The following is an 18,615-nucleotide window of genomic DNA, read 5'->3' on the forward strand; positions in this document are numbered from 1 at the left end:
AGAGCTGGGTGGCCCGTTGCTCAGCAATGAATTTCACTAGTGACAACCATCTCTTAGAAGAAAACTACAGTCTTCAGCAATAAAGCAGAAACAAGAGTCTCAAAGGTTTGGTCCACGCTGAAATACAACAGCATAAGGAATTCATAAGTTATCTAGGTATGATAACGTTTGTCTACTGAAACTAGATTCTTCCCCGTTCTGCTCTTTTCAATTAATTTAATGTTTCTATATGTTTACTTCAAATTTCAGTAATTCACATGCATTTATCTGCTGGACACAAATTCTATATTGGAAACAATTTGCTGTTTGTGATCTGTGTTTACAATTTTTGTTAGCCATCTTTTGGGGACATGATAAACACCAACTTTTTCCAGCAGTTCTGTCAGGTTGCTTACAAATAATTTTATATGGCAGATTGGCTCAACAGGTGGCCACATAACACAATGTTATTTTTTCTGAAAGATGCAGGAATTCTTGCAGAGATGATGAAACTATAATGGCCGTTAAGACTGGAAATTATGGTGACCATGTAAATAGGTAGCTGTAAATAAAACATAGGCATCGCTGTATTTCGTGACTCCTTCTGACAGTATGCCATGATATTAACTATTTTCTGAACTAATCTAGTAGAAACTCTAGAAAGAACAGCACAGCTATATATTGAAAACTGCAATAATATACAGATATGTATCTACATCAAATGGATTGTGTGATACAGAGCTATGCTTTCTGATATATAACATTCATTCACAAAATAATTGTGTTCACTAAAAATAATTAGATAAGGTTATCAGCTGAAAACACATTGCACTTTACAAAACACTGACAAACACAGATGTATAAACTGATGAACTGACAACAAACATATTCCATTCATTTCCAGGATTTAATAAGTTGTTTTTTTTTTTTTTTTTAAGGGAGCACACAGAGTCAATCATGTAGAATTTCTCTCTAAAAACTGTTGTTTTTTGATACCCACACAGTAGCAAATGAGCTCTTTGATACAGTGTCATGTTTTAAAAAGAGGAAAAAACAATATATTTGATGACAACATATGTAGTCTCTTTTTCTTTTCAAAGTAGTAAAATACAGACCTTTGTTTCAAAAATATATGTATCTGTTGGTAGGAATACTGGTAGAACATTGTAAGACTTCCTAAATTTACTTTCGAGAATTTATTTGCCTCATTATTTAGGGTAGAAAGCAAAGATGACAAAAAATAATGAACAAAACAGTTCTTTTCATTGGTTGAAATCAACACTGTTATAAATACAGCTTTCTCATTTGATTGTAATATTATGACACAGACTGGCAAGACGACACATGCTTATAGAGTGAAAATCTGGCCCAACTGAAATCTTCAGGATTTTTTGGTTTAAGCAGGAGAAGGATCTGACCAACCATGTATAACCTTGCTAGCACAGCTGGTTTATGTCATTAAAATCTCCCATCAGTTTTCAGCTGTGGAATGTAGATTAGACAGAACTCCTTCACTGGAGTGCCCTTCTACCAGCTTCCGTCCTGTGCAAATCTTGATTACATGCTCTACATCTTATTAACATAACCAACCACCAGTTCATAATACATGTGTAACAATGAAATGACATTGTGTTCAGATATTACACTGTCTGAATGCACTGGCTATAACGAGTTACCTTTTTGACCTCATACTTAATGGCCAGTTTCACACGACTCAGTGACGCTCTGTGTCTCTGCGTTTCAACTGGCTCAGAATTCAAATCCCCGTTTAAAATGGCCTCCACTTCTTCTGAGTCTCGGCAGAGATCGAGAACACCAACCACAAAGTCCTTGCACTGCATAGACAGCTTGCGATAGTCATTCTAAAACAGAAGGATAAGAGAAAACGGCCCATGAGGAACGTGCTTAAGAATCAAAGGCAAGGAAAAAAGAAACTGTTCTAGTTACTAAAAATTAGTAGTGTCAGAATATGTCAAGTTATGAGTGTATCAGACATTACAGACTTTTTGTATGGCAGAATCATTTCTTTTTTGATACAGGAAATCTTTTTCTGCTGCCCACCAGAACAGCAGAACAGCAAAAGCTTTGAGTGCTGTAAATAATTAATGAAATCATTCCTATAGGGTTGCCTCCCAGCCTATAATTGCTGTTCTTTCTACAATGCTGAAGTGGCTGCTTACTCTTTACTCTCATTTATACAGTATTCATTTTTCCGCCCTTCTTTCCCCTTTGCTTCCCACCTTTCATTAGGTTGGCTTCATGCGGAACAATGGGTTACAAAGCAACTGCAGAGAATAACCGTGGCAGGAAATTAGACACCCGTGTTGTGTAGCAAGCCTAGGGCAAGCTTCCTGTACAGACAACTGAGAGAAACCAGAGTCTTCAAAGGGCAATTCCAAGGTTTTACATTAGACGCCTGTTCTGAGTCATTCTCCGAGAGACCATCTTTCCATTGCTAACACAGCCAAACTACAGAGACACACTTTGGTAAACTTCCAGTTTTCTTTAAAAGTTCTGCCCAATTTTCCCTTCCTGTCCTTTCCCTCTCTTCTTCAACTTCCTGTCCATATCTGTCACAAACCACTCCTTTTCCCAAAATCCCTTATTGTTTCAGGGTCCCTCATTTGTTCTTGTTCCATCAGTTTTCCCTTCTGTTATTGCTGAAGTCAATATTGTGTGTTACCTTCTGAAAGTATGTAAAACCAACACCTGTTTTCCCAGTTCTTAAAAAACAAATTCCCTCCTCCTATTCAGATTCTTTTCCAAACCTAATCTGTATTAGGAAGGGTATTTCTGTAATCTGAACTAGTTTTAAATATAGTTCAAAACTGCTTCCTACTATGATTTTAAACAAGGCTTCCTGGGATCGGGTAGACAACCACAGTTGCTCCCTCCTCCAATGCCAGGATAATTAGGCACTCCAGAAACCTAAAGTCCCTTTTAGTAAAGTATCTCTTTCTGTGCCCTCCCCCGCCACCAGCTTCTTCCATTTTGCACAGTATCATCAGCCATTTCCAGATTTGTGGCATGTGGATTACACCTGTGAAATCTTACTGTCACATAGTAAAAGCAACTTTTTTCCTTTTGCTGGTCCTCAATCTTTCTTCTGTCTCTCCTCATAGTCTCCTCCACCACTTCACACTTTTGGACCATATCCTCAGTTACACTCTGTGTAACTAAGTGTTGTGATCCTTCCTGTGCGTCTATCGAACTGTTGTGTCTAGGATACTGGGATAATGCTTTTCTCTACATACATACCTTTTGTCTGGCATACTGCTCACAAGTTTCATGCTCTTCCTCCGTATTCTTTTCGCCTCCTCTCTCCGCACGAGCTCAGGTCTAACATTTAGCTTTATCTTTCAACTTAATCAGTTGCTCATACATGCTGACATTGCAAAGATTTCCATCTAGCTAATCTCACATCTTTTCTGACAAAAATGGTGGCTACTTCTCAAACTCTTAGGACAATTCTGTTAAGCAGGCAAACATGAGTCTGTCCTTGCACTTTTGTTTAGGCTTGTATATCTGCCTTCCACCACCTCTGTGACATTGTCTATAAGCTCATATGAGAGTACTGCTTAAAACTCTCGGTCTTCAATTCCTGTGTCCATGTCCTCTCAGCTTGACTTCTATGACTTTTTCATCTGAGATGCAGCTTCCGATTCCCTTACATAAAGCTACAGTTGGAGGAGGAAACTTGACTGCACCTGCCTCTTTTACCTTGTTGTATCATCAAGTGTTTCGGTGTCCAGTTCAAACCAGTAAAGCCTTCTCTTTGACTACCCTATAGCCTTGCTTCAGTTGTTTTTTCCAACAGGCTATGAAAAGGCTAGTCGAGTCCTCCATCTCACTACTTTTCTATCTTTGTTCATCATTCATCAGTGAACTCTGTTCATTTTCACACATTGCCTTTTTAAAATCATTTTTGGGGGTACAGGTTTTTCCTTTGTGGTTCCTGTCATCTGGAAAAGGCTTCCTTACTGCCTCTGCCTTCATTATTTGCTCATTTCATTTCAAATTTTATTTGAAACCCTAACATTTTTTTTTCCTCTTGCTGAAGTAGATTACTTTTCCCTCCTTGTACTACTGGTTTTGTTAATATTTTTAACTTAGCATCTATAAAATGTTCTGGAAAGAGTATAAACAAATAAAACGCAATAGAAGAACAAACATGCTGTCAGTGGTTTCAAATTATTTTGGGAAAGATGGGAAAAGAGACTGCACAGGATAATTGTAGGAATAAGCTAACAATCCCATAGGCTAGATTCAGATATGAATCAAGATCTCTGAAACATTACTGGAGACAAACAAATAATCCTAGGAATTGTGTTACTATAGAAAACTAACATCCCGCATATGGACTAGGAAATAAACAGTCCCAACCTTGATAGGACCCCGTTATTCCCCTAGGCCACAGGAGACTAATTCAGTCGTCATGGAACCAACAAGATGTAACGCTATTTTAGATTTGTTTTTCGTAAATAAGGAGAACAGCATAGATGAGCCAGTTATAAAAATAATAAGTAATAAGTAATAAAACTAAGTGGAAGGACACGCAAGTATTTCTGTAAGATTTAGGACTTTAAGAAGGCAAACTCTGATAAGCTAGTCAAGGGAGTGAAATGGACTTACAAGCATGGAGGTCTGAATGTAGAGAAGGCTTTTCAGTGAAAGATACGAAAATGATTAGACATCAGATCCTACACAAATAAACACCTTGTAGGGGAGGATTTCAGAATTGTTAGCTTCAATAGCCACCTTAGAAAAGGTGAGGGGGAACAGCCTAGACCAAAAAGGAAGTATCATCATAGAGAATAAAGCAAAAACCGTTAAAAGTCAGGCTTGGAAAGGATATTAAGAGCATGAATATTCTTCATCATATTAGCCAGAGAATATGAAAAGAGGATGGGGATTTTCTTCGCGAAGACAAAATAGAGACTAAAGATAATCCCAGTACAGCCAACAAACCTAAAGCAATACCTTGCCTTCAGCTTACTTCAGTACTATGTTGTTTCATTGCGTATCTTAAGTTGTTTTACATTTTTCAAAACAGAATTACTACAAGTCTGTGAGAACTTGAAACACTTTGCCTTAATTTCTTATTTCAGAGTTGCTTCCACATTTTCATTACAACTAAAGCAGCATTTATTGAGATGGCCAAGCACAAAACATGATAATCATCAGATACAGCAAAATGTTAATTCAACACGAATAAGATTGGTAATTAATTTTCCTTTAGCAAATTAAAGTAGCTGTAATTCTGCTACTGGCAGTATGTGGAAGGATACATTAACTTCACTGACTTAGATGAAAGAGAAACTACATTCCTTCTCACCTTAATTTTGCGGGCACATGTAACTTTACAAGATTAAAACAAAACAAAAACAGGTCACTGTTTTAGTATTAATTCTATCTATCCTATGTTGAAAGGTGACATCTCATTAAAGTTTAACAAAGTTTAGTTTAGCTGATTTTGTACTATTGAAGGTCCTCATGGCACATCAGAGTTCAAATTTTGCCTTTGTGTGAATGAATATATGCTGCCCAGCTGTGGGGAGTTTCTTCGTTTAAAATGTCTTTTTTCATGTGCAAAGATCTCAGAGATGAAGATGGGCTTTGCTAACTGTGAAGAAACAGAATGAGAAATAGAGAAGTTCTAATAGTTTGGAAAAAGGAATAGTTAATCTTAATGATTCACTCCATTTTCTTTACTATTTTACTGTTCTCTTTTTGCTTAAAAACCACAGAAGTGTAATACAAAAAGTTATATTACAGAAAGTTATTTCTCAAAAATTTAAAGAAAAAAAAAATCAGGAAAATCTAATTTGATTTTCTTGCATTTAAGCCATAGCCCAATCACATTACACACAGTCACACATATGCATGGAAAAGTATACTCTAGCATCAGTTTTACAAAAATGTAAATGTTCAAGCAAGTTTTTGCTAGTCACACTGCTACAGCAAAGGCTCAACACAGTTTTCTCAATTAGTACAAATTGTGCAATAAGAATACGTTTTCACTGGTGGCTACAACCATGAAATATTGCCTGGAAATGGCAGAGTGGTGTAAAGTCACTTAACCAGGGCAAAAGGGGGACAAACTGTGATGGCTGTAATACCACATGAAGATCACAATTTCAACAGAGCACAGGCCGTTTCATTTTGCTGTTCACTCTCACAAATGAAGACTCATCCCCGCAAGTATGTCTACAAGTGTCTCAAGCCTCCTGACTGATCATGGCGGAGGCTGCAAAGTTTCTTCCCTCACAGCTCATACTTTATACCCATACTTTTTCAGGTACCCTGAAAATACACCCATCCACTCTGTGCACAGCCCTGTTGTTCATATAAGGACAGACTGCCTTGCATGGACCATTTGCCTGCTACACAAGAGTTGCCTGCTCTTGTACATATGTACTTGTACTTCTTGTACTACATATGAATGACATTGAATTTTATTTTGTCAAATTTAAGGATTAAATAAAGCCTACAATATTTACAGATCCTGTTAGGAGAGCTGAAAACCCTGGTGTGCATTGTTAGCATCTGACTCAGACTTTGAATCCTACACTAGGAGAACTCGTTAGATTTCCCTCTCTAGGTCTTTATTTTCCTTATTTGTAAAATCCAGTTTCTCTCAGTCTATTTGATTGCTTCATAAACCTAAACAGCCAAACTTTGCCCACATTGTAACCATGGGACCCAATCCTCAAGCAATCTTCTACCTCTAGGTAAACTGCGGTTTTAAAACTGTTGTGCTGGCAGCAGAAACCACAATCTGTGGTCTGTCACCCACCCACACAGCTCTGTTTTCTCTTGAGAAGATACTGAGATCAAATGAAGCCTGGACCACTCATCTCTTCCCTATTCTAAACACCACCACTAAAACTCCCTGCGTGAAGCATCCAAACCCATGTTTGAAAAACCCTGCTACACACAGTGCCAATTGCCAGGTCCCTAAGGGGAAGCCATGCTTCAGGGGAATGCCAAACAAAGCGCAAGGCGCTTACGGACCTGCTTATATCGGGGAGCTCTTTGTCTATTTTTCACGATAACGCAGGGACTCTGGTTCCCCGACTAGCATCGTGCATCTTCAGTTAATTTACAGCCTAACTTAGTTGGTTTTACTAGCTGTATCTTAAATGACATCTCTCTCAAAAATTAATGGTTACAGACATCTTTGTAATATCAAAAATATCAGTCCGTTTTCTGCATTTCATGGCTATCACAGATGACACCTCAATCTAACGGACAACAGATCACAAGCGGAACTGCAGACCTGTGCCTCACCAGCAGTTTCAGAGGACTCTGGCACACATCAACTGTCAGATCTCAGTCTGCCCAACTCTGCATGTTCCATTTTCCCTCATAATAATAAAGACTACATTGAGTTTATCTAGAATTGTTACAAAGGATATATTAATCTGTGTGCAAAGAGTAAAGCATACAAACAAAAATCTAAAGCTGATTTTATCCCTGAGATAAACTATTTTAAAGAAAATTTATAAAGAGCTCTTTATAAAGAGAAATTGCATCTATTCAAATAAAATGCATATATCTACTTCCTGTTATACAAGAGCCAGATTTCCCTAAGCACCACAGTTCATGACTATGCACAGCTGCATAACTAATTCACACACTGACGGGCGAGTGAAGAGTTAACAGGACTGAAGTTTGTCAATTGATATGCAGAAGAACTGATAGCACAAGAGCTGATGTGCGCAAAGCTGTTGAACAGAGGACTTAACAGGACTAAAGTCGTCTACCAACCGATATGCGCAAGGACTGACATGCGCAAGGCTGCGGAATGGCAGCATTAACAAGACTGGAGAAGTGAAGTCTGCCACCTGGAATCTGCACGGACCCCCGGGGAGGGAAGAAGCAATACGGAGGTGTTGGGGTCTTGCCTCGCCAGCAGGGTCCTCCCGAGCAGACAAACAGACAGTCCTGTGATTGCGAAACTCGCAAAAAGTCAGCAAAAGCAGTGCTTGCCCAGAGCCCCAGCCGTATAAAAAGAGGCTTGGCAGCTAGGAGAGTTGGAGCAGGGACGGGAACGTGACCTGAGCATCCTCTCCGGCTGGACCGTGAGTATCCCCCCCCCCTCCCCTTTTCCTGGGACGCTGGGTGAAGGTAACTCCTCGAGGTTGAGAGCCCTCTCACTAGGAGAGTGAACAAGCTAGCTTTCAAGTAGGGATAAGCAGTCCTTCCAATTAATAACGCAGTAATCGACGGTTTCAGGTTATCCTTTCTGAATTAGTAACTGATGGTTTTGTGTTATCCTTCCTAAATTAGTAATCGCATTGTTTTAATGGATGTTACTAATCCAAGAACTTGTGTGAGGAAATAAACATCTTTTTTATTATTATTGTATTACTGTCTCAGTCGTTGCTATCGAACCTTCATAGCATGACAGCGTGACACACACACATGCAATCGTACATGCAAGTTGAGTATTAGGTATTAAATTGTCCTTTTGAAATCATGTACATAGTTAGCCAGTTTGCATATATAACTGTAGGAACTGTATAGGCAAATCAAGCTCGCAATTGCACTAATGATTATGGAGCTGGGCCCTGTCCTTTTAAAAACTGGTCCTAAACGTAGTTCAAGCTTGAACACTCTTTGTTAGTTCAGCTGAGATAACACTATGTAAATTTACTTGGAACAGTGACAGATTCTGCCTTTAGATGCACGTCCACATCTTCCATCACTTTCAGCAGGAGCTTTTAGTACAACCGAGAACAGGTATTTATCCTATATAAAGTGGGACTACGCTCCTTTTGGTCCTTGATATGACAGACTGAAGTCTGACATGATGTCAGATAGCGCAATTCTCACTGAGAGAACTGAGCTTGCTTACACCAGGACTGCATTTAGCTGAAAACTGGTATACACAGACTGTCATGTGGCTTCCTAGCTACCTTGTCTCTTTTTTTTTTTTGGCTATTGCTACTCCAAAGGAGAGTTCCATCAGCTGTTCTGATTGCTAGAAATTCTCCTGTCACCGTGCAATAACATTTTTAAAGGTCTGAGAGAGGACAGTAAATATCAATTAACTTTAGTAGCCTACAGCAACTGCAGTGGCCAGGGCTTGCTAAAAATAAACAAAAAAACCACATAAAAATTGGGAATATTTGTATTGTAAAGTATTTTCTGGTGCTACTGGGATTGGAAAATATGATTCTCCAACTGTGGTAATGAACACTGTTTTACATTAGGAAAAGATACAGTTCCAGACTGAGCTCCCCCAGCCAGTCTCTCAAGTATAAAGCAGTATACTTCAGAGGTCTGAAACCACTTCAGAAAGCCAAGTGACAGCAGAAAGCTGCACCGCAATTTTCTCTAACTTAATAGGTTTGGTCCTTTTCCACAAACGGGAGGAATTCAACTAGCAGATTAATACACTTTGAAAGCTTCGTTTTACTTGTAAAACGCTTTCTGAGCAGGCACATTTGTTTATAAAAGCCTTTATAAACATCAAAATTGGTGAAAAAGTCCAAAGCGAAGCAGAATTCTGGTCTCATATCTCAGACTCAGAACTGCATTAGCACTGCTGCTTTCCTTCTAATTAACTCTACGTACAAAATACCACTGAAAATCTGACCGAAGAGAATCTATTCAGCTCCTTTAAGAGATTGAGAGCAAGAGCTTAAGGTTTGGTAGTAACCCTCACTCGGACAAAACAAATGGAAATTTCTGACTTTATCCCAAATCCTGTTGTCAATCCTGGAATGGGGACTAGGATTGCCAGGGAAGGTAAAAGGAAAAATGATGCAGTTCTCGCTCTGGGAGCTTGCTTCCTCAAAGATCTACCTCTACAGCTGTCAACACAGCATCTCATATTACATTCATCTTGCTACACTGGCCACTAGAATGACATCTTGCTGCTTTGACAGCCAGGCACTGATAATCTCTGCTGTTCCCTCAGCTAGTTTCTAGACCTAGAGAGGACTCATCAGGATGTTCAGACAAGCCAGCATGCTTTACCAGGATTAGGAGAAGCAAGGAACAAACTACAGGCAGGAAGATGTAAAGAATCCAAAAAAAGTTCAAGGGAACAGAACACTTAGAAGGGAGACCAAAAAAAAAAAAAAAAGTAAATACAAAGAGGGAAGTGAAAAGGAGAAAAGGGGAAAGACGACAACAAGCAGCTGCAAATAGCAAAAAGGGGAAATGAAACTCTGCAATGAAATAGATGAAGAGTAAAAGGAGCACTAGAAACTTGGAACAGGGATTTCAAAAACAGTAAGAAGTAAGGAAGCATGGGAAGGTAAGAAGTAAGATGAGTGAAATGTTCTTTAGGGCTCCAGTTTCCCCACCTATTTTTACTCATTTTCAGTTTTTATTTTTGTCTACATGTGTTTTGTATCTTCAAAGAAAAATGAAGGTTTACTGGTTTCTTTGATTCCTTCCTGCTTACTTCTGAGAGAAAAAAAAAAATCACTGTAATTAAGAATACATTTTTTAACATTCACGTGGAACTGACTGCCATGAATGAATGTCCTAAGTCTCTTACCCACATCTCTAATACACTTCTGCAAGCTCCAATTTGCACATGGACATCAGAATTTGCTATTGGAAAACAGAAGTGAAAGCAGCAGACTGGACTTTGCATAAGCAAAAGAGGTAAGGTTCAACTTAGCAAGCGTGCATCAGGAAACTCTGGCCTCAGACATTTTTAAACAGGTTCACTCCATATTTCTTCTCTGTGGGGAAGCCACCTCGAAAGTACTTTCTGTGCCACTGTTCCACATCCAGGAAGTGCACTGCAGCAAGCAGGCACCAGAAATGCTACGTGCCTCAATTTACCATAGACATTGAGAATAATCATGAACATTGTTAAAGTCCCTTTAAAAATATTTGTCCATTTTCTGTGCGAGACAAATTATATTTTCTATTTTTGTCTACCCTGGAAGAATTATGCTCAATGCTGTTTTATGGGTTGAATTTGATTGAAATACCTAAGCACTTTCCACGATAACACTAAACAAGAGCACACCAGAAACCTCCCTGGTAGGGAGTGAATGTTGGGCTAGAAGCATCCTCCTTTGGGGTATGACAAAGCACACAGTTACTAGCAAAACACATTCAGATGACACATCTGTAGAAAAGAAAGCACTGAACAGACAGTTACAACTTGAACTTACATCAAAGCTGGCAAGAACTCAGAATGGATTTCTCTAAGACAGGAGAGAGGCTGCTTGCTTCCTCCTAGATCTACCTCTACAGCTGTCAACACAGCATCTCATATTACACTCATGCTGCTGGCAGCTCTACCATACCTGCCCACGGCCCCCATGGAATATACAGACTTCTCGTCAGTCGTGCAATTTCAGCCCTTTCTGGGCTAGTTTGATGTTGCTACTAAAAAATTCCTTGCCTCTGTTTTCCTCCCCCCTCCCTTGTTCATTCCCTCTTCCTCGCAGGAAGGGCAGCCAACCACAGAGGCTACAGGGAAACAAGCAACTCTCCTACCAGGCCTGAGAGAGCACAAGGAACACCCTGAGACACATAAGAAACACAGGGAAAGCGGACAGATGTGACATCGGGAAAACAACTCATTCACTGGAATGTTGCAATTTTGATGAGTAGCTGGAATTTCCATGCAAGCAAGAAGCCAGGAACAGCTTCTACAGTAGGGACCAAAATTCAGTTATCAATTATTACACATTTGGGAAGGTTAGCAGCAGTGTAAGGGCTGTGCACAAACAGTGAGATCTGTGCAAATAGTGGAGTTCTTGGATTCCTGGACATTCCAAAATATCAATGGGTAGAGGCTAAATGGCTCAGAAAAACAACAAAAAAATTGCAAAATTTGCAATTGCAAAGTTGCAGAAAACTGAGTATTTTATTTTATTCTGTGGAAATTAATAATTAAAGTGAACTTTTAAAAATAAATTCTGTTTTGAAATGAGAAGTCCAATCAAAATTTTCTGCTTTTTACCCTCCAAAATCTCAAGCCATTTCTTTTTTGGCTAAATTAGTATTCACAGTCTTGGTGCCTAGGATATGAGTTTCCCATGAATTTACAGCATTACTGATACTTCTCTATTCAGCTCTAATCATCTACATCCTCCCCTTACAAAAACATGACATGGCTTGCCTAAATTTAGCTTTTGGTGGTAGAGGCTGTATTGTGGGGGACTGGGGTGTTGCGTGACACTTAAATCAAGGTCCTGAGCTCACCAGAGTTTCTGAACACAGATAAAACAACAAACATTATATGCAGTATCACAACAAATGATAGATGTTAGAGTTTCTGAGATGGCAGCCTAGAAGAAGAGTTCTTCCTAAGAAGCCGCAGGAGAAAAAGAGGTTGACTTTGCATCATCTTGGACACACACGATTCTGGAGACCCTGTGGCTCTCAGGTTGTTGGCCTAGTTGGAAAGCAAACAATCATGAACAGAGCTGAGTTGTATACAGCAAAGTTTTTACTTTCTATAATGGTCTCTAAATAAGGCAAGTAACTAAGTCCTTGTGGGAAACACAAGTCAAAAGGCTCTGGGTATATGATAAGAATCTCTATTCTTCAATTTTGCCCCCACAAAGATCTTTCCCAGTTCCTTATTTTTTCAGTAGAGAGAGAGGGGGGGAAAACAAAACAAACAAACAAACAAACAAAAAAAAAACCACACTGACATTTTCCCTCTACTCCTGAAGAAATACATTCCAGTAAATACTCACTCCATTTGCCAAATTACACAGTATGCAGCATGGTATGAGGAGGTTCCTTCAACAAAGAAAGGAGAAGAGAGGTTTAAGATGATAGAAGGAAACAGGAACTGGAATGTATGCAACATGAGCCTACAGGACTTACTTCCTCCCTTCTCAGAGTTTTGCCTGAAGAATGACATGAATGATGAATACGAATCTTGGTATTGGCTTTGGTAGTGGGCCACAGGACAACTCTGTTACAAACTTATATATTTTTTTAGTGGTATAATACTTGGATCCTCCTTGGCACCAAAGCTTTTTTAAAATGATATTTTTACTCTCTCAGCTATATCTGGAGCTATTCTTTCTCAGGAGTACAGAATTGTTTCTTCTGCTTGTGGTAAACTTCACTTTATTCATTTCTGCCTATTTGTCTCTAGGTTGTTGTCTCCTTCTCAGTAATCCAATGTGTTTGTAATGCTTGCTGTCATCTGAAAAGATTAATGCATCTTTTGCCTCTCTCAGATCATTTATGAAGATATTAATTAAACAAGTGGTACCCAGCACTGACTCTGCAGGACATTAAAATTTTTGTTGCAACTAGATACAGTGCTATTGATATCACTACTCACTGAGCACAAACTGTCATACCCCAAGCTGAGCTTTACTTATTATAAGCAATTGTCCTATCCTACCATTTTGGCTTTGGGTTTGGGGTTTTGTTTTTCTGCTTTTTGGGGGGAGGGAGGTTTGCTAGTGCACAAACTGTATTTGCTAGTACTTTTCAAGGTATTGAGAAAAACTACAGATCTTAAAAAAAGCAGCACTGGGCAACAGATAACTGAGTCATTAATTATCTGATGGAGAAGCTGAGATACACAGAAAACTCAGGGCACTGACATACTAAACCAGATACAACTCAGAAACAGGATAATAGGGGCTGCATCTGTAATCAGTGTAACAGCTGGCTCTGAACAAGTGCCATTTCTAAGAGGTGCATTAAAGAAAAGCTCTCTGTATTCCTAATAATTTGTAGACATCATTTGAAATAAGGATGAATAAAAAAAAATGAGAATAGGGTCAATGCTACAGTATGCTCAAGAAAAGCATAATGTTTCTCCTTTCTAAGCTTATACTACTGAGTGTTTGTAACTGAAAACAACTGTTAATCTGTTACAGCGAATAAAATTGTTTTCCATCTGTTGCAAGGTTATTAGAATTCACATTGTCCCTTTTTCCATTGTTTTCCATGCATAGTAGGTGAAAAAGCACTTTCATTTCATTAAAAATTGCTTTTTAATGGCTTATATATTGAGAATTCAAAAAAATCAAGAGCAAAAGAGACAATGAATATAATGAAAGCATTTTCATTGAAAAAGTAAAAATACAGGAAATAATTTCAAGCATCTAAGGACATTATAAAGTAACATCAACATTAAAACAGTAACAGAAATACAAAACCACCATTACCTTGAATTCTTTTTCAATGTTGGCCAACTTGGCAAGCTCATTGCTGAGTTCCAGAGCAGTGAGTACTGGATCTTCACTGGAGAGGGACAGGTAAGCAGGACTAGCCAGTCCTTTGTACGCGTTTATTCGTGACCTAGAGTGACTGAAAGAATCATGTTTTTGCTTCTCCATGCAGTCATTACATTTGCAGAAATAATCATGAGGTCTTTCTATCCTTGCTCCTTTCATCAATAGCATGTGCACAACTTCGTATTTCTGGCAGTGGGCAGCTAAAATAATGGGAGTGATATCTGGAGAAAAGCGGGTACCGTCTTCATCATAAGAATAAAAATCATCATCCTGGAGCTCCTGCTCACAAGGGCTCAGAGTCAGTCGCTTATTTGCTGAAAACCCAGGATGATTCAAAATTGCTTCCACTATCCTGATGTAGCCCTTGCTGATTGCAAGCAGCAGGGCATCTCCGATCCGTGCCAAATTCTCTTTTTTTAACAGAAGTTCTGTCACTTCCAAATGTTCGTTCCCTACAGCAAGCTGCAAGGCGTTTTGGCCCATGTAGTCAACGCAGTTGACATTCAGTGTTTTTGACTCCTCTAGCATTTTGCGCACCACAGGGATGTTCCCATACTCTGCTGCATCTAGAAAGCGCTCTTCTTCAGCAGTAAGACTTGTGCCCCTGTTGTTGAACATGAACGCTGGGCCTCTAATGGCCTGTCGCCTTCCCTTTTCCCTCATCATAGTCATACGTCTCAGAGATGGACTTCCTTCAATGTACCTAATAAAAATAAGGTAATAGAATTGCACAGTGTTGGTTACTTGTAACTTCCACCTCCCTTGTGGCTGCAAAAATTGACGACTTACTCATTTTGCCCTGTATCATTTGCCCATCTACTGACCAGGATAATTCTCTATTGTCATCTTTCTGTCTTCATGTTTGCTTGTACACTACCTAAAGGCACTTACAGGTTCAATTCCACAGGTCATTTCCGTCTCATTAATATGGTCAAGATTTTTTCCCCCTAATGTAAGTCATCCCTCTTCAGAAATACTTCCCAACCCACTACAATATATATATACACACATATATAAACTGAAAACCCACCTGCTATACCAGACTGGATTGTCAACAGCAATTAATACTATTCACCATAGGAGCTGATGGTTTAAGGAAGGCAATATGCCATATTGTACTTTGTATAAATGAGAAACAAAGACAAGTTTTCTTCCTGATGCCTTGCAGAACAGTACATACTACAGTAGTCTGATCTCATGTCCCTTAGTGTTTACTGCTAGACGTGTTAATCAAATCTGGAAGAATTTACTCATCAGTCAATTTGGCCAAATTATAAGTTTTTGAAAACAGCAGTTCATGCATGTTCAGCTGACTTCATGGATGCTAGCAACTAAACTGCTCACAGTTTCCAGGCACTGGGCATGATCCAGTCTAGACTGGGAACAGCTCTTAGTCCAACTGAAGTTTTGCAATGCTGTGGGCTATGTTGGTCCTACTTCTGTGACATGTCTACCATTTGAGGAGCCGAAAGGACAGAGCTGTCTGATGTTATTCCCCAAGCAAAAAAGAAAACACAATCCTGTAATATGATCAAAAAAGAGGAAAGTCAAAGAGCTATTGAACAGGAATGAAACCTGGGAGGGTAGGCTGCACTGGGGAGAGGAAATCTGGGTATGGAAAAGGGAGATTGTTTAGGAAAGGAAATTGAGAATCAACTTGGGAAGTGGTGAACTCCCAGAAAAACTCATTGCAAAAGCAGAATGAGGGAGAAAAGAGAAGGGAAACAGAAGAAGCGAAAGAGCAAGCAAGGTAATTGAGGGAACACAGAAACCAGAATTATGAGCCAGTGAAGATGCAGACTGAGAGCAGTGGGGAACAAACAAGCCCAGGGTGAGAAAAAACACAGATCAGATGCTGAGCTGGAACTAACCAGGTGAAAAAAACAGAGAGGGGAAATGAGGTTCGAAGGAGTGAGACAAGGAGTTGCAAGGAAACTGGACCTAGGATGAGAGGTTGAGGAACAGACACTGCCTGACTAGAGGAACCAACAACTACCTGGCTGGGACTGAAACAACAGAATACATGGAATCAGGCCAAAGTGGTCACAGCTGGGGGGACAAACAGAAGCTTGTTGCCTGCTAGAGCACAGGGCAAAGGCCTGGAGAGGTACTCAGGATACTGTAATCTTCCTTCACTGCTGTCAGCAAAAAAGTGTGAAACCCATCAGCAATCTCCCATTCCTTTCTAGTCTGGGTCAATAATGAGGAAGACAGCCTCCAGCTGCTATCTGTAAATCCATTAACTCAAGGGACTTGAACTGATTTGATGGACAGAGAGGCACCATGCTGCTGATAAACAATATCTGAGTTAATGGAGGAGTGTGCTTTGAATACATATGACTCTATACATAGGCTACACACTCTGAGACAAACAGGCCTTATAGATATCAAATCTGGGCCTTAAATCCTCTGTGCCTCTGTTTATCATCTATAAAGAAAGAATAATTGTCTCCCATTTTATAGGAGCATTGTGAAAATGAATTCATCCTCCTCAGTGAAAAATTCCAATATAACAGTAAACAGTAACACAGAAAAACTGAAGAGGAAATTATTCCTTCCAACCTCAGTGCACAGGCTGAGTGATGTATGCTAAATGGAGGTAGGTCCACATAATGAACATTGAGGACAAAAGAAAATATTAAAAAGTCCTTTTTAAGCGAATCCTGTCAGTCTGTAAAAAGGAGTGAAACAAGGGAAAAAAAGGACACATGCACATAAAGACTGCACATTCAAGAGGACATAGTGGAAGCTGCATAAGCAGCTTTAATAGTGGCATACCCTAATTCCTATGGGTTCAGATCTGCAACTTGAGCAACCTTCTCTTGAACACAATTTTTTATTTTCTGTGTGTTTTTTCAACAGTGAGCTTATCTATATTACCACTGCACAAAATATGCCTGTTGACATCACTGAATTTCTCTATATGCAGCACTGGCAGCTCTAATGGTTTTCATTGTGCATAACTAATGCCATTCAGGTGGTAAGAATGTGTCTGGCCTTCCAGCTCTCCACATCAGCTGTAATAAATTTAGCAAAACATAAAATCTTAATCACTTTATGAAAGCTACTGGCATCATAAAAGCTAGTCCACACTCCAAACATTTCAGTTAACACAAATGGGCAGTTTCATTGCAGACCAAGTGGTGAGATTATAATACTCATTACCAAGGGTAGGCCTCTCCTGGGATGAAAGCATTTGACCTTATTTAAATTTTCAAGTGTGATCAGTATTTCTGGACTGCCAGAAATGACCTGGGTAGCACTGCTAACTGGTATTTACTTTTGGAAATATGTGTCAAAACTGCTTTCCCAAATAAGCTAGATCCATTCTTATTCACTCCTGATCCGCTTTCCTTATGGCTATGAAAAAGGCTGCATTACAGAGAGGATTTGTGACTCTGTGTTAAAGACTGAATTGATTTAATATCTAAAGCTCAGTCATATTGCACATTTGAGACTCCTCGGATATAAAGATTTGAGCACAGAGTGCATGTGGTGAACAGTCACAGTATGCTACTACCATATCTCCCAATGAAATCACAAGTAGAACCAGAAATAGTGTTTTCATCGTTACCTTTTACACCAGATCTTATCATCTGCTATGCTGTTAGCTTTCTAGTCTTCCTCCACATCTAAAAAACACACAGCTATGGAAATGCAGCTCTTTATCATAATATTATATGGTTAGAAAAAATTCCGTAAGTATATTAAAACAAGTAAAAAGACAGAGAAAAGATTAACTTATGTTGACTTCTTGATTTAAGAAGATTCTAAAGTTACCCTGAATCTCATTTATCTTTTATGAAATATATAGCAACACATTTTCCCCAAAATATTCAGTGTAATTTTTCAATACAATTATAAATATGACACTTTATTTTCTGTTTTACCTATCACTTTCAAGACCCACTCTCTGACTCAGGTGACTCATCTGACTGCTGTAAAAAAAGATGCATCTTTCCAAAGGTGTTGCGCGGGAATATCTTCCTGAAAAGGAAGATCTTCTTAGCTACAAATCTTGTGACAGAAATGACATATTTGAAGTGACTGCAATATCTCTTCAAAGTAAGATGAAAGTTGCTTGGTATTTTATTGACTAAAATATTGTCAAGGCCTTCTGAAAAATAAAGAGCAAGAAATATTGCACAGCACCACACAGCCAGCAGACTGTCAGGTTCATTCGTACCTCCCCACTGTCTTTTTCCCCTCTTCCCTCAGCAAATTCAAAGACCTTCTGGATGCCAGTGAAGCTCTGGTCAATGTTGCATGCAGGAAGGATCAGGTACAGGGTCTCCTATTCCATTGTCCACTCTCGCATTCTTATATCTAATAGTCACACTTTTAAGCTATCCCAAGACATCGAGAAAATGGTCTGAACAGTTAAAATTTTAGTTTTAACTTTTTATCTATTTTCAACACATCTAATATGCTGTATTTGCCA

General features: G+C 39.1%; 1 protein-coding gene across 2 annotated transcripts in view; it reads right to left on the reverse strand.

Moving 5' to 3' along the window:
* The window catches only part of TRPC3 (transient receptor potential cation channel subfamily C member 3), a 49,508-nt gene that overhangs the window by 23,894 nt on the left and 6,999 nt on the right, over positions 1 to 18,615 (reverse strand). For both annotated transcript variants that reach the window (XM_013951750.2, XM_067297674.1), the window contains exons 2-3: positions 14,106 to 14,877; positions 1,656 to 1,841 (exon numbers count right to left, since the gene is read on the reverse strand). In XM_013951750.2, coding sequence (XP_013807204.1) covers positions 1,656 to 1,841; positions 14,106 to 14,877 — 958 coding nt within the window. The remainder of the gene's footprint in view (positions 1 to 1,655; positions 1,842 to 14,105; positions 14,878 to 18,615) is intronic.

This window comes from Apteryx mantelli, chromosome 5, assembly GCF_036417845.1.
Source record: "Apteryx mantelli isolate bAptMan1 chromosome 5, bAptMan1.hap1, whole genome shotgun sequence".
In the NCBI taxonomy this organism is placed as follows: domain Eukaryota; kingdom Metazoa; phylum Chordata; class Aves; order Apterygiformes; family Apterygidae; genus Apteryx; species Apteryx mantelli.